The sequence below is a fragment of the Prionailurus viverrinus genome, chromosome F2 (genome assembly GCF_022837055.1).
Source record: "Prionailurus viverrinus isolate Anna chromosome F2, UM_Priviv_1.0, whole genome shotgun sequence".
Taxonomy (NCBI): domain Eukaryota; kingdom Metazoa; phylum Chordata; class Mammalia; order Carnivora; family Felidae; genus Prionailurus; species Prionailurus viverrinus.
The window spans coordinates 74,447,518-74,469,960 of record NC_062578.1 but is presented as its reverse complement, the minus strand read 5'-3'; the positions used below and the strand labels follow the sequence as shown (position 1 = coordinate 74,469,960).

General features: G+C 45.1%; 1 protein-coding gene across 3 annotated transcripts in view; it reads left to right on the top strand.

Annotated features, from left to right (window-relative positions):
* DNAAF11 (dynein axonemal assembly factor 11) overlaps positions 1-22,443 on the top strand; it is a 77,624-nt gene that overhangs the window by 35,817 nt on the left and 19,364 nt on the right. For 2 of the 3 annotated variants that reach the window (XM_047841658.1, XM_047841659.1), the window contains exons 7-10: positions 791-868; positions 6,028-6,093; positions 10,596-10,665; positions 11,613-11,708. In XM_047841658.1, coding sequence (XP_047697614.1) covers positions 791-868; positions 6,028-6,093; positions 10,596-10,665; positions 11,613-11,708 — 310 coding nt within the window. The remainder of the gene's footprint in view (positions 1-790; positions 869-6,027; positions 6,094-10,595; positions 10,666-11,612; positions 11,709-22,443) is intronic. The other variant, XM_047841660.1, reaches the window with a different exon arrangement.

Here is a 22,443-nt window from a genome sequence, read left to right as displayed (position 1 = left end):
TGAGGTTAAGAGCAGACACGTGTTTTTAACAACCGCAAAATATTTCGTAGCATGAATATAGTTAGGCCACTGACTCCTCCGTTGGTGGGTTTTCCTCATAGCTCCAGAGTTTTGCCACTGTGAGTAATTCTGTGATAGACATTTGTTTATGTAGAATCTCATGTACTGGTATTTTTATTTCTATAGAGTCGAATCTACTTGGCATTTTAAAAATTATAATTTTTTTAAAAGTTCATTTATTTGTTTTGGGGGGGGGGGCAGGGAGAGAGAGAGAGAGAGAGAGAGAGAGAGAGAGAGAGAAAATCCCAAGCAGGCTCTGTGCTGACAGCCACGAAGGGTTCAATCTCATGAACCATGAGACCATGACATGAGCCAAAGTCAACAGTCAGATGCTCAACTGACTGAGCCACCCAGGCACCCCTAAAAATTAAAACTTTAACTAAAGCAGAGGCTATATCCACCAATGGAGAATCGACACTTATCAGGGTAAATCATGCATAAAATAGATGAATTTAAATATTCATGGATATTTCATGAAAAAGAGGGTTTTTCCCCCTTTTGAATTAACTGCCAAATTGTCTAGGTCACATTTTTGCCTTAGATATAGATAACGATCATAAAGAAATCTGCCCTGTCAATTCCCAGCATAGGAGTAACAGAATGGACTTCATAACGGTGAATTATTCATGTATTCACAAATGCCTGATCAATTTTTCTTAAACGGTGTCACAAAAATATTCCTTTTACGTTGTTTTCCTCTCTCCCCACTGCCCTTTGCTCCCATCTCAAGTGGAAAGAAGAAGAAAGTGAAACCACCCAGGATTTTGATCACCGAAGATGGAAAAGTGTTGAATGTGAATGACCCCAAGTACGTGAGGCCAAAGAGAGGCTTGAAGAAGTCAAGCGCATGGGGGTGGTCCTGATGATGGTTTCCGTTGCGGGTTTGCTTCGCGGAGAATATATCTAAGCGTTCTTCACAAGCTCGAGGAGCCCGATAAGAATGTCATTTTGTGCATAGTTGAGAGTGGAACATCTCTGATGTTTTCGAGTGCATAACGTTATATTTCATTTTCTTGGCGTTCAGAAAATGATCTTGACATATGGGAATCTTAGTTATGTATCCGCGGAAACTTTGGGCCCTATACGCTTTTCTGCCTGAAAATTCCACGTGCATTATTGTTATGTCTATTAATTTGTAAAGCGCCACACGAACAAGCTGGCTGAGAGTATTGGTACCTTTCCTATGTGTCCCTCTACTGGACGCTCTGGGACACATCTACAAAGCACGTGAGAGCTGAGGAAAGAAACTGATGGAGATCCTTCAGGGACGGTAATGAGAGAGGGAAAATATTCGACCTGGAAATGCTCAAGTGTAATGATGGCTGCCCTATCTGGCTGTCTTAAAATCTAAAACTAGAAAGCAGGCAAAATTTAAAAAACCAAAAAAGGCCATTTATAGCCAAAATACCGACCAAAAAGCCTTTGGACTAAATCTCGTTGGCTTCATTTCATTGCTCAAAGCCTGTTTCTTTTCAGTACTTCATTTTCGACACCAGGACCAGGATAAAGAGACCGTCCTGATCATTTCCAGGCGTTGTGTATTCCATCTGCGTGGCAATCTTACCTGCCAGGCAGTATTTCCTTCTCAGAGGTTCAAAGCCTGAGCCTGGGAGACGTAGAGTGGCTTGTCCAAGGCCACGTAGCTAATAGATGGTGTGACTGACTTGCTCGTGCTAACCCAGCTCTAGTGACTTCCGTGATCAAGTTCATATCTACCAGCCCCTCACACACACAGCCCTTCTCTCTCCTGCAGAAATTAACGTAGCCCGAGACACGATACTAAGCATGAGGATATGGCAGTGAATATGACAGGTGTCTGCATTCACTGAGCTCAGAAATCTAGTGGGAAGATTGTCTCTCAGCCTATAGCAGGGGGCTTAAGGGAGACGCTCAGAGCCCTCTGGGCCCCTGGTGAGACCACCTCTCCCCCCACCACACTGCCCACGTTACCTGCCCCTCCTGCTAACCCTATTGAGGGGGGTTCCGTGAAGAACTGAACACCTCCTCCTACCAACTTCCATCCTGCCGTCATCACCCTTCCTTGCCCTCCTGGGTCATCCGTCACCACCAGAAACTTAGTCCCTGTGGCTCTGTACACCTCATTCTCTTCCCCCCTGCTGACCTCTCCTTCCCTGCCTCTGTGCCCTCTGGAGTATGTGTTGGTCAGCAAAGCCTCGATCCTCAACCTTGTCTCTCGACGTCCCTTTTATCTTCTTTCACTAAGGGAAACTCAGGGTTCTGCTTCCACAGCTGCCCTCCGTATTCTCCCTCGCCACGTACATACACCACGAGGAAAGTTGAACCTGGTAGCCACTCTCAGACCATTTTTCTTCCCTTTCCCTAAACGTTCCCAGCCCCCTTGGAGCCGGGGCCGTCTAGATAATACCACCTCTGTTCTTATTGTGGTCGTGCGCTTAGCCCTGCCCAGCCCTCATGCTCGCCCTCTGCCCCACTCGCTGCAGAAGACCATGTTCACCCCCCACCCCACCCCCCGCCCGGACAAGTGTCTCTCTCTCTCTCTCTCTCTCTCTCTCTCTCTCTCTCTCTGCCTCCTCTGCCTCTCCTCCCATCACTGGTCATGTGACTTTGTCCTACTTGCAGACAATCCACCAAAGCCTTGCTTTTTCCCTCGCCCCACTGCCTCACTCCCTGCCATCGTTCCCTCCCTCAGCCAGCCACACAATCCACTCTTATTCTCAGATCTTCCATCTTCTATATCTCTTCCGCCTCCAGAATCTTCCCTCGAGTGTCCCACTGGGCACCACCTCCTGTGCTCCCGGGGAGCGCCCTGCACGGCCAACAATCAGAAGCCCCATTAAGAACAGGAATCTGTTCAGCCTGCTGGTTTTCTGCCTGCCTCCCCTCTCCCCTCGTGTTCTTATCTTCTGTCACTCCGCTATGCTTTTATGGTTCGTCTCAGAGATTCGTCCTTGACATGGATCTTCAAGTCCCTTGTCCTTCTTTCCTTCCCGCGTCCTCTCTCGTAACCTCAACCCTATGTAAATCTACCATGCCATCTGTTGCTGGACTTGCCCTCGTGAGGCTGGAAGAAAACATTCAACTCTCCCTGCCGGTCTTACTGTAAATTTACCACCATAGATCTCTAGCGGACTTCCGGCAATCATGTTGTACTTTCTTGGGTAATTCACTCCTCTGATTTCCCGTAGCCTGCTTTCACACTGCTTGCTCCCTTCTTACTTCCATTCTGTGGTCCTGACTGGGACCTTGTTTCTTACTCCATAAACAGAAGCAATCAGAAGTTTTCCCATCTGATTTACCAGTGTCCCTGGACCTGTCCACATACTCTCTTGCCTCCTGCTGCAATGGGTGGACTTCCCCTATAGAGTGACTTTGCTGGTGGACTGATCCCAAACCTCTTCCTGTAGAGGACTTGCTTCTGCAATGATTCCTTCCCTTCCGGGTCACTTCTCTCCCTCCTACCAAATTGCTCTCATCAGTATACGCATGTTGTGACATCGTGTATCTTTTTTTTAAGTTTTATTTATTTATTTTGAGAGAGAGAGAGAGAGAGAGAGAGAGAGAGAGACCATGAGCAGGGGAGTGGGAAGAGAGAGAGAATCCCAAGCAGGCTCCACACCAGCAGCGTCCAGCACGACTTGGGGCTCAAACTCACGAACCGTGAGATCATGACCTGAGCCGAAACCAAGAGTCAGATGCTTAACACCTCTTTGTAGCTGCCGTTCCTCATGGAGATGCCTGGACTCGGTCACCAGTTCCCTACTTCGCTTTCCTTCTTAAAACCATGTCTGCATATCCTGTCACATAAAACTTTCATAGTTACATCATTTCTATATGTTCACATCAGCTCTCTGTTCTCTGTTCACCTCACATCTATGTTTTCTGTTTACATCATCTCTGTGTTCTGTGTTCACACCATCCCCGTGTTCTGTGGTCATATCATCTCCGTGTTCCATGGTCACATCATGTCCATGTTCCATGGTCACACCATCTCCATGTTCTGTGTTCTCATCATCTCTGTGTTCCATGGTCACATCATTTTTGTGTTCCGTGGTCACATTATCCCTGTGTTCAGTCACATCATTTAAAATCTCAGGCCCTATGTACTTGACCCAGCAAATTTGACCAAACTGATCATCATCTTCCTTCTTACAGCAACTTCTTCCCTTTGCTTCAGATTCTTTGACCTTATTACCTGCTCGTCTTCATAGGCTTTGCCAGATTCTCTTTGTGATGTGCCTAAGTAGTGGCCAACTCCTCAGCTGCCTTCTTGTTTCACGTTGACTCTGTGAAGCTCTCACCAAATTCCATGGCTTTAAACACCATCTGTACATTACAACCAGATCCAACCTCTTCCCTGAACTCGAGGCTTGGATGTTTAATGAGCTATTTGTCCTCGCCATGTGATTATAAGATAGGTATTACAAACTTACCATGACAGAAACAGAAGTCCTAACTTCTATCCCCACGATCACTTTCCATCTCGTTCCCCAGCGTTCTCCAACTCAGTAGCAAGCATCCACCTTGGATTCATCCTTGACTCTTCTCTCTGTCATGTTATCAGTGACCTTATAATTTCTTCCTTCAATATCACCTGAATCCACGGCTTCTCACTAATGCCATCCCCCACCACCTTAGGACGTGTCATCTGCCTCTTGCCCGGAGAGTTGCAGTAGCTTGCTAAGTAGTCTTTGTAGTTCATGACTGGGTCTCCCATAGTCTCTTCCATCCAACTGGAGGAAGAAGAAGAGAGGGAGAAAAGGACACATGCGCCCTCTCTTTAAGGAAATTCCTGGAGAGTGCCATATAATGCTCTCCTTCAGGGAACTAAATCACACAACTATATCCAGCTGCGGGGGGCGCAGGAAAGTGTCACCTTTATTCTGCACGGCCATGTTCCTGGTTAAAATCAGGGGTCCTATTACTGTGGAGAAAGGGGAAGTGGACCGTGAGGGAATGAATAGCAATCTCTACCGTAGAAAACCTCTCTGAAATTACCTTTCAAATGATCTGCGAAGAGACAGTTCAAGTTGGCTGGCTGGACAATTGGGGCATAAGCAATCAAGGCAGAGGGACTGGCACATAAGAAAGCTCCTGAGAGGAGATCACAAAGGGATGGGTCATTTGAGCAACTGAAGGAGTCCTGCATGGCTGGGTCATTGAACGCACCAAAAGGGACGGCCCCACACAGACATCTTGCTGATGGCCAAGTTGTTCCAAACGATTTAGCATACATCCTTTAATATTGTTTTACTATATACCTTACAGAATGGTATGACAAGTGAAATGCTCAAAATAAATCAGCCAAATAATTCTGAATGGTATATTGACACTATGGAAGTTATACCTCAGACCGAGCCGTACGGTATAGTTGAAAGATGTAGGGCTTTGAAATCCTGCCTCTCCAGGCTCACATGGCCGCCTTCCCAGCTGTGTCAACCTCTCTGAACCTCTGTTTCTTCGCCTATATGGAGGTGATAGATCATGGGCAGTGTCTCAGCATTTTCCAGGGTGGTGCAAAGGTCAACAATGAAAGGAGAAAAAAAAAAAGATGGCAAGGAGAAAGAAGGAAGACAGGACTATTTAAAACTGAAGGGATAGAACGCTGGGTAAGGGAGGCAGATATGACATTTTCTTCCCCATAAACAATCCCAGCGTTTTAGTTTTGCTTCTAACAAACTTGAATGAAATCGAAAAGAAAGCTTTAACCACCAGATGTCTCTATCTCTGCACCAATGCTACTTTTTTTTGTATGTAGTTTGCCTTAGGATTCTCACATTTCAACAAGGTAAATAAATAATTTATGCGCGTATTGTAGGTTTCTGTTGAGAGTTTTAAATAACACCTCCCAGAATAAGTTTGTCATCGGGGATTAGTATATACTTATTATCAAGTTTACTTTTGATAAGGGGTGGGATACCTGTACAGTATTGCTAAAGACGTCATCTTTTTTTTTGTCTTCCCCCCAACGGATTGATTGTTCCTTAGACTTGACTTCTCCTTGAAAGATGATGAAAAACGTAACCAGATCATCCTGGACCTTGCTGTCTATAGGTAAAGTCATTTTATTATGGGTTTACTAAATGGCTTCTCTGGTGTCATTCTCAGTGCCATCTCTTGAGTCCTGAAGTATTTTGTAATGGAATTTGGTTTGCCAAACGAAGAAGTTTTGTTTCGTTTTTTTTAAGCCCGAGAACTTACCGTAATTTTAAAAAGCATGAAAATGAAAACAAAGGCAGAGGTAAATAAACCCATAATCCCAGGGCTACGAACTTTGGACTTTCTGTTTGGAAGGCAGAGTTTAGTTATTTACTTTTAATCTTTTTTGTAATTTTTAAAAATGTTTATTTATTTTTGATAGAGAGAGAGAGAGAGACAGAGCATGAGCAGGGGAGGGGCAGAGGTAGAGGGAGACGCAGAATCAGAAGCAGGCGACAGGCTCCGAGCCGTCAGCACAGAGCCCGACGCGGGGCTCGAACTCACAGACTGCGAGATCATGACCTGAGCTGAAGTCAGACGCTCAACCAACTGAGCCACCCAGGTGCCCCTACTTTTAATTTTTTAAATCCTGTTTGTGAGGGAGGGCGCATGAACCGGGGGAAGGGGCAGAGAGACAGGAGAGAGAGAATCCCAGGCAGGCTCTTCGCCCAGCCCATGACTTTGGGATCACCACCTGAGCTGAAACCAAGACTCTAAAGCTCAACCGACTGAGCCACCCTGGCCCTGCCGCTCAGGCCTAGTTTACATAATTGTCACAGCTTTGCTGTTTCCTAACGCTGATACCACGGGCCCCTCGCCTTTCCCTACTGCCACTGTCCTTTTATATTCCTCCTTGTTTTTTCCAAATCACTCTGATGTGACAGTAAGCACCAGGCAGCAGGTGGTGGCCCCCGCCTCCCAGTCCCCTCTTAGAGACCCAGGGGTACCCCCTGCAGCTTTTTTTTTTTTTTTTTTTTTTTTTTTTTTTTTTTTTTTTACCTCCAGCAGACACTTTTTCCCCTGGCTGCGTCCCTGCCTCATTTCTTTAGGATCGTAGGTTTCGGCTCACTGTCCTTCATGCGTCTGACTTCAGGGTCCACGTATAGGGTCTTTCCACTTCTCCAGCCTTTTCAAGACACACTGGTGCCTCGGGACTTTGCACCCATGCATCCCTCTGCCTGCACCGCCGTCACCCTGGGTGCCCACGTGGCTGGCTGCCTCACTTCCTGCGGGCCTCTGGTCACATGTCACTTCATTATGGAGGCCCCTGTGCCCCGCTATCCGATGTAAAACAGTGCCTACCCCTACCCCAGCACTTCCTCCCACCTCTTCGCGCTTTTTGATTTCTACCTGACAAACTGTTAATTTACTTGCATTTTTTTGTAAATGTGCGGTCAAGGCAGGAACTTTGTTTGTTCGGCCCTCCTTATGTCTCCAGCACCCACAAGGTGTGCGTGCAGGAACGAATGAACGCCCGAGTGAGTGAATGCATGAATACTGGTAACGGGAGCCAGTGAACATTCACAGGCATGCATTTTAATACAGTCCTCTCTCTTTCTAAGGCCCGTTTTGTGGGCTCTATCTCATCTGATCTTCCAGTAACCCAGTGAAGGAAGAGGGATTGTTATCCTGAAATTTATCCAAAAGGGAGTAAATTTCCAGAGAGCGAGTCTTGTCAAAGTAACTACAGTAATCAGAGGGGCCAGGACATGTACTCACAGCCCGACGTCCCACTTTGTTTACTTGTGGTAAAATACACATAACTTAAAAATTCGCCACTTCGGCCATTTCAAGTGTCCGATTCGGAGGCACTCGGTAACTTCACGATGCCGTGAGGCCTTACCACCGCTGAGCCCCAGGACAACCTCATCACCGCAGAACGGAAGCGCATGGCCACTAAGTAGTCATTTCACAGGGAAATGAGAAACGTACCCTGTGCCCTGGCCCCCGCGAACCTGCGCTCTGTCCCTATAGATTTGCCAATTCTCGATACCTCGTATAAACGGAATCACTTGTGGTCTTGTGTCCTTTCACGTAGCGTAACGTCTTCGGGGCTTCGGGGCTCATCTGTGTTGTAGCATATTAGAATTCCCTTCCTCTTTGCGGCCGAGTAATACTCCATTGTCTGCACGGACCACATTTCTGTTCACCCACTCACCGGTTGATGCCATTTGGGCTGTTTCCACCTTTGGCTCTGGTGAGGAAGGGCTAGTCCTTCGTGTGTCCCTTCCTTCTCATGACAAGATGCCCCGTCTCACCGCCGCCAGTCCATCTGCCTTTAAAGAGCGCCCAGCTCTTCTCCTGATTTCATGTCCTCTGACCCTGACCCTGCAGCGACCCGAGCTCCCTTTCTGTTGTGTTTCATTAAACACTCTCATTCATCCTTTTAGTTCTTTCCATTTTTTGGTCACATTCCTGGAGTTTAATGAATGTGTACCCCTTTCTCTTTGTAGCTCTCTTGGCCTCTTCATGTTCAATCCCCGTACGAAAACTTTCCTCGTGCCCCTGTCGTGCACTGTTTCAAGGAGTGGTGCGACTTCTCCTGTCTAGGTAGTAAAATCCCTCCCTTCCCTTCCCACGATTCTGTCTGAACTGATGACACTAACACTCCTTGTGATCTTCATTGGCGCATGGACGCGTCTCTGAAAGTTAAATTCATTCATTCGTTCGTTCGTTCGTTCATGTGCTTGTTCATTCGTTCGTCCGTGTATTCTTTCTCTCTATCCAGAAATATCAGTAGAACACCTCCTATGTACCGGGGACGGGAGGCTGTCACTGGCACATTCCAAAGACAGTCTCTGCTGTCCTAGCGCTTCGGCCCCGTGGGGGAGCCAGAAGTAAACAGGCAGGCGTCTAATAAGTCAGCGTGCTGCACAGGAGGGGCCAGAGTCCGGGGGTGGCGCCCGGGGGTCCTGCAGTCCGGTGGTCCGTGTATAGGGGATGCTCAGGGAAGCTGCTGGACTGAGCACTGACGATTGCGGGATGAGAAGTGGTGGGCTTTGCAGAGGACCGGCAGAAGGTGGTCTTGGGCAGAGGCGAACAGCACGCGAGGACCTCGTAGGGAGGGGCAGATGAACGCTTTAGGAGGCCCCACGCGTGAACGAGAAGATGTGACCCGTTAGCGTGGTAGATACTCAACGAGGTTTGGGGAGACCTTGCCCAGCCTTGGTATTGTTACGAGAATTTTTATTTTTATTATTACAAGCATGAGGCTTTGTCAGCGCCAGCTCCGGACTAGGCGCGATGCCTGGGTCTTGACTGCGATCTTAGGGGGCGGGGCACTTCCCATCCTTATTTTCCAGGTGAGGAAAGAGGCGGGGAGGGGTTAAGGAATGTCGTCCCAGGTAACAGAGGAAGAGGGGGTGGGGTCAATTCCTCACCGTCTGTGTGACCCAGGCCTGTGCCTGCGGCCCTGGTGTTCTCCTTAATGTTTGTGATTTCTGAATCCTCACTGCATTCGCTAAAGTTCACAATCAGTATTTTTCTAATGATTACTTATCTTTGAGAGACAGAGCGTGAGCAGGGGAGGGGCAGGGAGAGAGAGAGAGGGAGACAGAAGATCCACACTTACAGCAACAAGCTCGACGTGGGGCTTGAACTCACAAACGGTGAACTCTTGACCTGAGCCCGAGTCAGACATCCGACCGACTGAGCCACCGAGGCGCCCAACACAATATTTTTAAATGTCCAATTATACGTATAGTCGTTCGTCTACATAAGCGAGATGAAGCCTAAATCTTTGATTTGTTCATAAAGCCAAGGAGAACAATTACCAGCCGATCCTGAGGTCCCTGCCATAGATGGAAGGCTTTGCTTAATCAGCAGGAGGTAGCTTGGCAGGGAGAAGCAAAGCCAGTCTTGCGGGGGTGGGGGGGGGTGGCATTGTGGCAGCTGCAGAACAGCTGTGGGGACAGAGAGCAGCTAAGGAAGAGGGAGTGGGGGTCTGCAGGCCCCACTCGTAGTAGGCTCAACATCCCTGGCTATTCATGTCAGTCTTAAGGGCTTAAAATAAAATATTCATGAAAGAACCTGGCAAGCTGTTTTTGTTTTTTGTTTTTTGGTTGTTTTTTTTTTCTTTGCAAACCTCTCGTGTTTTCAGGCCGCAGATATTTTTAGGTGAGGGGCAATCAATGTCAAGTGTACTTGTGGCTCTAAAAATGAAATTGCTGATATATTGAATTTCCTTTGGTTTAGGGATTAACGTAAGACAAACTTCTTAAGACCTGTTCAGCATGGAAATTGTAAACCTCTCTTTCATTTAACATGGTTCTTTAAAATTTTTTTTTTTACATTTATTTATTTTTGAGAGACAGAGCACAAGTCGGGGGCGGGGGGCAGAGAGAGAAGGAGACACAGAATCAGAAGCAGGCTCCAGGCTCTGAGCTGTCAGCACAGAGCCCGACACGGGGCTCGAACCCACAAACCGTGAGATCGTGACCTGAACTGAAGTCGGACGCCCAACCGACTGAGCCACCCAGGCGCCCCTAACACGGTTCTTTAAATGTTAGTTTTTATTTGCACTTTTTTAAGCTTAATGTTTGTGAAAGTTCTAAGATTGGACATGTTTGATTTTGAAGGTATATGGACACCTCTTTAATCGATGTAGATGTGCAACCAACTTACGTACGGGTCATGGTCAAAGGGAAGGTAAGTATAATGCAGTCGACTGTTAACAATTTCAAAAGCTAAGTCTACAACTCAGCTAGGTTGCCTCAAAAATTGTTAGAGTAATATGAAAATAGGAAAAAAGAAGCCCAATCAGAGAGCTACTTTTTAGACACATGATTTTTAAACGTTTTTAACAATTTTTCTTGATATTTATTTAGTTTAGAGAGAGAGACTGAGCACGAGCAGGGGACGGGCATAGAGAGAGGGAGACACAGAATCCGAAGCAGGCTCTAGTCTCCGAGCTGTCCGCACAGAGCCTGATGTGGGGCTCGAACCCACAAACCATGAAATTATGACCTGAGCCGAAATTATGACCAGCTGAGCCACCCAGGCGCCCCTGGACACATGATTTTATACAATGGGAATGGTATGCCGTGGGAATGGTTGTTGACCAGCCACGGTGCAGCTCCATAAAATTATTATTTTTAACTTATTTCTGTTGTGTTCGTACTGTTCCAAAGCTGAGTAGATGGTTATATATGTGGTAGCCTATGCTTGAGATTATATTTAAATTATGTACCCGCTTTAAATTGTCAATGATTTCATTCACAGCAATTGTAATTTTATAATGTTTGAAATAGTATTTTTGGCTGATGATGAGCATTCACAGGAGTCCTATAAAGACTTTAAAATGGAAATACGTTGATAGTTCATGACAAGGAGTTTTACCCTTTATTATTAGTCATGTTAACATAAACGGACCAATAACTATTTTGCCGTTTGTGATCGATGACTGTTCTTTAGACCGTCCATTGAAACAGGTAGAACAGTTCCTGCATATCAAGCATAGCCCGGACATGGGTTCTTTTTTTCCTAAGTCTAAGCACGTTGTTTTTAAAATGGCACGGTGGATCCTGAATTTGTAATGAAAATGCCTCTTGAAGTAACCCTCTCCGGTAATACGCAAACTTCCTGTTTGTCGTCAGCCATTTCAGCTTGTTCTTCCTGCCGAAGTGAAGCCGGACAGCAGCTCTGCTAAGCGATCTCAGACGACAGGGCATCTGGTGATCTGCATGCCCAAGGTAGGCCATGTCACTTGCCACTTGGATCGATTTCCAGCCTGGACGCGTCGGCTCCTGAAGGAACTTGACCTATCAAAGCTAATGATGGCTGCTTTTGGTTGAGGGAACCAGAAGATCCACTCACCCCAGCTAAGGCAGGAGAACCAGGACGTGTGAGAACAGAGCTGAGACTGGGGCACAGCTGGGACCCGGGGGCGGGGGGCGGGGGGCCTCACCCCGTCACCACTCGGCCAGTTGTTCTCGCCTCTGCAGCCCCCTCCCACCTCTGCAGCCAGAGCGGCGGTGGGGTTGGTGTGTGTGAGTCCCCTCGTCCTTCCAAGTGGGACAGGTATCGCGAGCACATCTATTACATGGCGATCAGTACTTTTAACCATAAAGAAGTGTTTCATCTCGAGAAAGTAGGGAGGGCTCGGGCAGGGGAGGGTCAGGGTCTCTCCAATATGTTAGCTTTGTCCTCAGACTCGCTTCCTTCCTGAGAGGAGCACTCGCAGCCACGGGGACAGCACGCTCTCTTGTCCTTCCCTTGCATGAAGATAGACAAACGGAGAATCAGGGACAGACACAGAGAGATGAGCCTCCCCGTCACCTTGGAACAAAAGTTCCTCTGGACTAATCAGGACGATTTAGCTGAAGAGCCCAGCAAGTCTTGATTAACTTAACCTTGGGCAATGAAACCCATCTCTGGCCAAAGGGATAGTAGTACTTTGTTTGGTTTCTATTATTTTATATTGGTTACTATTATCTCCTCCCATGACCTGGGGTGGGGTCAGCTTTGCCCTAGTCACTCAGGTTTCAAAGGGGCAGAGTAGATGAGCCAGTCAAATGGGGTTCTGGTCTTGAGGAAAAACAGGACAATGGGGATGGGGTGTCTGCCCCAGAGAATAAACTTGATTAACCAGTAAGGTTTCGATAATAATTTATTAATCCTTCATTTTCCCATAGCCAGATTTGTAACAGATCGATTATGGGTGATCAAGCATGTATTTTTGCTCTGAGTCGGTAAAAAAAGCAAATACAATGTGCTGTCGGGCCATAAGAGGGCAAACACAGCCGTAAGAATCACATTGTCCTTGGTAACTACGACAGGTTAGGGAAGTGCTTGTATGCTAATTAGGATAGCCCATAGGGAACTCTGAGAGAGAACCTAATTACCTCAGTCCTCTGATCTACACATGTGAGTGATGCTGTGATCAGCAATCTCTTTTTTTTTTTGCAACTTCCATTCGAACTGAAACATGAAATTTTTCATGTTAAAGACACATGAAAAGTATAGAAAGCGGCTTATTAAAAAGCATCCTAGAAGAGCGCCATTGAAGATGAGATAATTTACATAGAGGGACTCAGAATGGGTCTATTTTGCTCTCACTCATAAACTACAAATAACATTTTTCCTTTGAGGTATCTATTTTTAAGGTTTTAGACTACTATGTTCAACAAACATTGATATGCATTATCTCTGTTCTTATTTCTTTTAAATTATTATTCAGTTAATCCCTCTTAGCATTCCTTTATAGGTCTCTTTTTTAAAAATTTTTTTTTCAACGTTTTTTTTTTTTTTTATTTATTTTTGGGACAGAGAGAGACAGAGCATGAACGGGGGAGGGGCAGAGAGAGAGGGAGACACAGAATCGGAAACAGGCTCTAGGCTCCGAGCCATCAGCCCAGAGCCTGACGTGGGACTCGAACTCACGGACTGTGAGATCGTGACCTGGCTGATGTCGGACGCTTAACCGACTGCGCCACCCAGGCGCCCCCTTTATATGTCTCTTACTTTTAAAAGGTAGATAATCAGTTTGCATTCCCACCAACGGTGCAAGAGGGCTCCCCTTTCTCCGCATCCTCACCAACACGTGTCGTTTCCTGTGTTGTTGATTTTAGCCATTCTGACAAGGTGTGAAGTGATGTCTCATTGTAGTTTTGATTCCTATTTCCCTGATGACCAGGGATGTTGGGCATCTTTTCATGTGTCTGTTGGCCATCTGGATGTTTTCTTTGGAAAAAATGTCTGTTCAGGTCTTCGGCCCATTTTTTAATTGGATTATTTGTTTGGGGGGTATTGAGTTTTGGAAGTTTTTTAAAGTTTACTTATTTTGAGAGGGAGCAAGTGAGGGGGGTGGCAGAGAGAGAGAGAGAGAGAGAGAGAGAGAGAGAGAGAGAGAGAGAATCCCAAGCAAGCTCTGCACTACCAGCACAGAGCCCGATGCAGGGCTTGAACCCACAAACCGCGAGATCATGACTTGAGCTGAAATCAAAAGCCCGACGCTCGACTGACTGAGCCACTTAGGCACCCCAGTTTTATAAGATTTTTGTATTTTGGGGATACTAACCCTTTGTCAGACACGTCATCTGCAAATATATTCTTGCCATTCAGTAGGTTGAATTTTAGTTTTGTTGATTATTTCTTTCTGTGTGCAAAAGCTTTTTATTTCGATGAGGTCCCAATAGTTTATTTTTGCCTTTGTCTCCCTTGCGTAGGGAGACATACCCAGTAAGAGACTGCTACGGCTGATGTCGAAGGGGTTGTTGCCTGTGTTCTCCTCTAAGACTTTAATTGTCGAATCACTGAACTGCACACCTCAAACTGAAAGATAGTCAGTGAAAACAACCTGCGGAGAATAATTTCTTGCCCCAAAATAGTTGGTTTTCATTCATGAGTGAGATATTTGCAAGGACTATAAAGTTCAAAGAACAAAACCCTTCTCTTAAACATCATCACAAGTGAAAAATCCAGAACCCTGACTTTACTTATGCGTACTATTAAAAGTATGCATTACTGAAAACTGACATCGTCATAGAAACTCTTGAAGTACCAAACTACTGAGCTATTTATATGTCCAGGCCTCTAACTTACTGTGGAATTGACTGCATCTGGCTGCATTATAATTACTGAGGCAGCGACTTGGAATTGTAAAGCATCTCGTAAAAGTCGGGTAGACCCTTAGGTACAATTTTGATTCATTCACAAAATGGTGTTGTCATTAGTTAACATACTGATAACCTAGCTCCAGAAATACCCAACGTGCCCTTTAGTAGTTTTTAATATTGGGATACTCTAAATTAACGAAAAGAAGATCAGCTTTGATATTTGGTTCCCTTTTAGGATAATATTTGTAAAGAATACTGCAAAGAGCTGACCTGTTTGATTGTGTCTGTGTTGTGACGATTATATTGTTTATTGGTGGAAATTCAAGGGTGTGTACGATTTCCAAGGACATAAAATTTGTAATCGAATCCACAAAATGCTATAATATTTCTCATCAGACCCTTCCTCCAGCATGTTGTCTTAGACATCAAATTAATAGTTTTCTCTTTTCTTACTCCTAAGTGGGGCTGGATCTTTGCAGACTGCGTGCTTGTAGGCAAGTTTTATCGAGTCTGCTCCCTGTCTCAGGGGTCGTGGCTAAATTTTCTGTTGCCGACATGCCAATGGGTCCTCCCAGCTCAGGTCCACATTCCAAGAGGCTTTCCCCTCCTGCCATCTACAGCACCAGATGCTTCCCGACATCCGCCACTGAGTCTGTGTCCTGTGGATAGATGTAATTGATATACGAACGTCACAATCCGTAGCGTGCTGCTACAATTCCTCTGTCTTCACGTACCATCTTATAACTTCCCTTGTGGGCGCCGTGTCTCCCAGGATGCCGTCCCCTACTGTACCTTCCCCACCGTGACTTCAAGGGCCAATGTCTTGGCTACCGTTGATGAGTGCGGTAGTGGATGAAGACGTACTCCAGCTCTCTCGGCAGGGAAGCATCGGGCAATCCACTGCTCAGATGGCAGGCAGAGGAGTAGGAAACTTTCTGTTTCGTGAGTTTTTTCGCAGTCCTGTTCACCGGTTAGTGGCATTTTTTCCCTTAGGTTCTAGCACTGTTTTACTCACTAGCCTTAGTTTTGGGGGCGTGGTAGAGGGAATCTCAGTTCCAGTGTGTGCAGCCTTTTATTACATTAGACGTATCCAGTCAAGGGACTTGGCCCCTGGGTGTCCTCTATCAAACTCAGTCTTTTTTTTTGGAGAAGTGTTGGTAATTCCTTTTTCAGCACAGCCGCCAGAATGATGGTTTTATAATATATGTAAGTCAGATCAAGTCCCATTTCCCATACCATTCAGAGTTAAAGGCGAAACGTCCTGACCACCTGCCCCTCTGCCATCATCCCTCTGCCATCGTCTTGTCCACTTTACCTTCCGATCGTTCCGGCCATGTTGGCCTCCCTGTTATTTTACAAACAGGACCAACAGCCTTCTACCACAGGACCCTGGCACCTAGCATCCGGTCTGTTGGGATGCTCTTCCCCCAGACACCCTCATGGTTTGCTCTCTCAACTTTTCCATGTTTCTGTTCAAGTGTCTTCCTATCCGTGGGTCTTTTCTGATCCCTGTATCTAGAAAGCATCCCCTCCTTACCCTAGCATTCACTATCCCTCTTGCTGCTATATATTCTTCGTAGACGGTATCACGACCTAACAGCCTATATAGTTGTGTATTTCTTTGTCTATCCCCCTCAACAAGAATTTAAGATTTATGAGAACAGGGATTTTTGTCTGTTCTTATCAGTAGTACTCTGTCACTGGCACCAAGAACAGAGCCTGACAAAGAGAAGGTGTTAAGTTTTGTTCAATGAGTGAATACCTTAAGTGCATCTTTGAAATACATTTAATGGGGCACCTGGGTGGCCCAATCGGTTGAGTGCCCGACTTCGGCTCAGGTCATGATCTCACAGTTTGTGAGTTCGAGCCCCGCGTCGGGCTCTGTGCGGACAGCCCAGAGCCTGGAGCCTGCCTCAGATTCTGTGTCTCCCTCTCTCTCTGCCCCTCCCCCGCTCATGTTTTCTCTCTCTCTCTCTCTCTCTTTCTCTCTCTCTCTCTCTCTCTCAAAAATAAATAAACCTTAAAATTTTTTAAGAATTTAAAAAATAGATGAAATACATTTAGTACTGGAACGTGAATCTCCTGCTTAATTATTTTCTCCCCCAACCGTTTCCTTTTATTTTTCCATGCAGGTTAACTTTAAAATAGTTTTATCTAATTCTGCCTCCAAAAGTGCTGTTGGGATTTTTGTTGTCATTGCAGTTTAGAAGCAGGGGAAATGATTAAGGAAGGGGCTCTGGAGCCAGAGAACCCAGGTTAAACCCTGGTAATTGTACTCAGCATTTGTATGGCCGTGGGCAAATTATTAATCCTTCTGTGCCTCAGATTCCCTGTCCATAAAATGATATTAATAATCACTCATGTCACAAAAGGTTATTGTGAGGATTATATAAATTAATATATGTAGCTTTGTGTATGTTAGAAGAACTTGGGACATGATACACACTGCATTTCTGTTTACTGTTCATTCACGTTATCCGTTGTTACTAGTGACTAATATTGTCCCATTAATTGGTAACGTCCCTTCCTCTGTTAATCAACATTTCTTATGATTGATATTTTATTGAATCTATAGATTGTTACGGGAATGAATTAATATATTTACATAACCAAAACCGTATGTTTAATAATGTATGTTTTTCCATTTATCATTCTTATTTTATATCCCTCAGAACTTTTTTTTTTTTTTTGGTATGTGTGTGGTTTTCTCTCCAGAGCTACTACAGATTTACTGAGGTTTATTTTTAGGTCCCATACATAGGACTGTAATCCTATTTTATGTGGGATTATTTCCCATCACATTGCCTGAGTTTATGCTTGGCCTTCAGAATGTTTTCTTAAATGGGTGGTCAGACTAAGTTACATGCACGTAAACAATCTTACCCTCATCAGCCTGGGAATATTTGGCGTATGATCTCATTACAGTCCAGCTTAACAAGATTTAACAGAGATGTTGTATTCACTGAGAAGCTTGCTCCAAGTCATTAAATTAAACTCCCATCTAGATTCTCAACTGACAAGTTACAGGAACACTCCAAGCATACGCTTCGTGATTTCCTTTGGGTGTTCTTTCCGAATAATTAACTGAGATTAAGGAAGTTGCTATCTCAACTGAACAGCAAATTATATTTACGGCTTCAGTTGGTGAACATCTTGCTGGAGTTCTGCTGTATTGGGCACTGGAGGTGAAGGTCACACATTAAGGTGAACATCACAGACCATGATCCTAAAACACAGTCTCAGACTCTCTTCTCTTTATTAGTTGGACACGTATTTCTCCACACTTGCCCTCGACTCGGATATACGTATGATACACCCGACCTAAGCTCACTTTTACTCTCTGCTTATTAATTTCAAGTGGACCTGTAGTGACGGCTGCCTGCTCATCTTGCTAGCTTTTCCTGTTCCATTCATACTTCTCCTTTTTCTGAACATATTTCTTAGCCTCGGCTCATTTCCCAAACTTCCAACATTGAAACAAAACAGAAGCAAAAAAAAAAAGTCCTTTCCACATACCCCAACGGTCGCGTCTTCCCTCGCTTGGCCTCCTCGGCCAACCACCTGGCTGTGATCTATCCAAACTCTCCGTGTGTGTGTTGGGTCCCATTGCCACTGGCTCTTGAGAGACCTTTTTTTTTTCTCTCTGACAATTTTCTCTTCTCTCTAGAGAGAAGAATTGAATTTCCCCTTTCTGCATCTTGCATTAGAAAACGTGCTAAAGACATCTTCCTTCTTTCAAACGAACCGGTACAAAATAAAACCATCCGCTTCTAAGTAGTGCCATCATCTGCTTTGCAGCCGAACTCATGGAACGGACATCTGTATTTTGCTGCTTCAGTTCTTTCCTCAGAAAGAACCACCCCCAACTAGGCATTCACACCCCCCACCTCCCCTCCGTGGAAACATCTCTTTGAGGTCTCCAGTCTCCTCCACGTTACTAAACCCTCATCTTCTGATTTGCCCTTTCAGAAGCTTTTTACACCACGATCGGTCCCTCCATTTGTAAACGTTTGTTTACTTGGCGTTAGATATACACCGCTTTTCCTCGCCTCTCTTCCTATGCCACTGGATCCTCCTGCTCACTGGATGTCCTCTGCCACTACCTGCTGCTTTGCTGGTTCTTTCTCGTACCCTGGCCTCAGAGAGTGGGCGTGGCGGTCATTCAGTTCTGGGACCCCTTCTCTTCCCTATGTATACTCATTCCCTACGGGAATCTCACCTCATCTCATGACGCTGAATGACATCGAGAGCTACGTCATCCGCTGATTGCCAGCAAGGTCATCAGGAGCAATAATGACGCTGAACAAAACTGAGGAAGGTAGACTGCATATGTGAAACACCTGAATAATATCAGTACCTAATATGGCAGTGAACAGTTACTGTCCACTGATGCAAAAGGAATGGCTTTCAGTGGCCACACAGGGATGAGAAGAAAAAAGCATAAGTCTATGGGTGGAGACTCTGGTAAACCATACCCACTTTGAGAGGGGACTCTGATGGACTGTAACCTAAGAGTGAGGTGAATAAGCAGCCAGCCAGCCCTTCAGAAGGTCTAGCAGCCTGTCTCAATGGCTATCAAAATGGCCCTAACTGAGCCTTGAACTTGAGTGAAGGTAGTCTCAGGTGAGTACCATACCTGGTCATATATATGTATGACCAGGTACATTCAACCATTTTATTTTAAACTATCCATTCAACCATTTTATTTTAAACTATACACACACACATACACACACACACACACACATCTATAGGTAGTTTTTAAGTAACTATCGAGTGCACACTCAAAGATATCGAGTGCACACAGAGACATGAATGGGATCCAGTTGAAACACTACCAGTGTTTTGGAATCTGGTTCTGCCAGGTTGCCGCTCTTCCTTCTGGCCGGGAACCTTCAGACAGCCACAGTTATTGTAGATATTAAATTGTGAGACACAGATTGTAAAATACTGTTTTAATTTCAGGTCTCCCCCAAGAGGAACCTAGTGTAGGGATGTGAGTACGGCAATTTACTTGAGTGGTAAGGGACTGCTGGTCAGGAAGTAGGGAAGGAAAGGAAGGTAGCCAGCAGAGAGCGCTCTATGAAGCTAGCTACCCCAGGGGGAAAGCTCTAGGAGATATTGCAGAACACCTCAGGATAGCTCCGCCTAAGCGGAGAAGAAACTGGAAGAGTAATAAACCGACCCTGAGAACCTATGGTGGGGGCGGGGGGAAGGGGATGATATAAACACCCCAGCAATTCCAAACTGCTGCTGGCAAGAAAAACCATGAACTTTTCCAGGTCCGTGGAGGATATCTCCCACGGAGACTATCTCTTGCAAGACTGTAAAAGGATATTGTCTTTGCTTTTAAAGCATCATTATCATCCTTGATGTTTGTCCTAACTTAATAAAATACCGTCTTCAATTTTAGGCTGTTGTGCGGAGATGATCATCCAGGGGGAACTGTCAGATAAGATTGCATTAACAAGTATAAAAGAATTTTGGAGGAACTGTTTGATAGTTAGATTTATTCTACTTTTATTTCAAAGCCATGTAGCTGTCTTCTGCAACTGTCATATTGATTTTACATATAAATGTCAGTAATTGCACCTTCTAAAATTTTCCTCAGACTACTTGGGTGTCTTTGGGATCATAGCCAATATTTCTATCTTTCTTATTTTTCTGATCATTTTTTCTAAAATTAAAAATTTTTTTTGCTGCCAGGTATGTACTTGTTTGAGATGGAATATACTTCAAAAATGTTTAATTTATATAGGTATTTTTATCTGTTCAAAGATTTTTAAATAACATTCCTATGGTAATTTATATATTTTCTAATATTGTGGGTTAATGACCTTTCTTTAAATAGAAAACACATTTTGTTTTCTTTAAAGAAATCTTTTTCGTCAGACTCAGTGAATTACACGCTTCTCTTAGCAAAGTCAATCAGGGCACAGTTAAGAAAGAATGAAATTATTAAAATATCAACAATGAATTTGGATTAATGTAAACTTCCTCTAATGCCAGAGGCAAATTAAAAGTTATATAGATTCTGAAGTTTTATATTAATAATTTTCTCTTCCGGGACTCTGAACCTCACATTTTTAAATGTTCAACACTGGAATTATGGATAACTAATAAATATAAACACCAGAAACATGTAACAAGGTGGAGAACTTACGACTGACCCAATTCCTCTGTAGTTGATGTAGGATTGGTGGAAAATGAGTCTATTTTAGGCGTAGGGCTGGGCCTTATTGCTGAGTCCTGTTTACCCAGTAACTGATTCAACTACTCTACCGTCCAGATCAGGTAAGTGGCTTACATCAGTGCAGGTTGGTATTTAATGGACTTAGGCAGTTTGGAAGCTTTATGAGACATTTTTAGAAATCACTTATGAGGCCTGGGGGAAGACACTGCCATGTGTATACTTAAGTAGAACGGTGGTAGAGAAAAGACATGCTACACCCATTAATAAGTTACACGAAAGTTTTTTGTATCAGATGAGGGAATTATTTAGCATGTGTGGAAGTAAGGCGCTAGAACTCAAAAACTTCCTGCCAAATTATGAAAAACTTTAGAAAAATCAATGAATTATTAATTAATCAATTAAAATAGTCAATCCATTAAAGATTTACTAAGCACTTAGTGTGAATAAAGCACTGTGTGAATTACTGTGGAAGAGACCAAAAACAAGATGTGGGTTTCTTAGGGCGTTCTTCCTGTCTTCTCCCTGTTGAATCCACTCACTGACCGTGACGACCTGCGGGCCCAGATCTACCCTCACCTCTCACTTCCTAAGTCTCAGTTTCAAAAAGGCTCAGATTCTTCTTAAGTAGCTTCTCTTCCCTTCTGCTTAAACTTGGAATTATGTTACTGGCTCAGAGAGGAGTGTCATAGTTGTACCTGTGGGATCTCCCAAGGCTCCCCACATGCCTCTTCCTCCAGGTAGGCCCAGCACCAGCAGAGCCCAGCATGCATGAAGCCACAGCTCTCATAGAACTCCTGCCTCTTCCCCATTTGTAGACAAAGAGACAAGAACAGGCATCTCTAGGGGTCTTTTCTATAAGTCCTATTAGTTGCCATCCATCTATTCACCCATCCATCCATCCATCTACCCACCCACCCATCCGTCCACCCATCCACCCATCCATCCATCCATCCACCCATCTCTCCATCCATTCACCCATCCATCCATCCGTCCATCCATCCACCCATCTCTCCATCCATTCACCCATCCATCCATCCGTCTATCCATCCACCCATCTCTCCATCCATTCACCCATCCATCCGTCCGTCCATCCATCCACCCATCTCTCCATCCATTCACCCATCCATCCATCCGTCCATCCATCCACCCATCTCTCCATCCATTCACCCATCCATCCATCCATCCGTCCATCTATCTGTCCACCCATCCATCCATCTATCCATCCATCCATCCATCCATCCATCCACACCCCCATCCATCCATCCATCCATCCATCCACCCACCCGTCCGTTCGTCCATCCATCCATCCATCCATCCATCCATCCATCCACCCACCCATCCGTCCATCCACCCACCCATCCATCCACCCACCCATCCATCCATCCGTCCACCCATCTGTCCACCCACCCACCCATCCATCCACCCCCCCACCCATCCATCCATCCATCCATCCATCTTCCCATCTATCCATCCACCCATCCACCCACCCATCTATCCATCCATCCATCCACCCACCCACCCACCCACCCATCACCTATCCTACCATCCACCTAGCCATTCCATATATTTTAATGATCACCTACTGTGTGCTCTGGTAGGTTCTTGGAAATGCAAAGAAAAAGTAAGACTTGTGCTGCATTAGGTTCCCCTAATAGGGGATACCCTCGTGTAGGGATA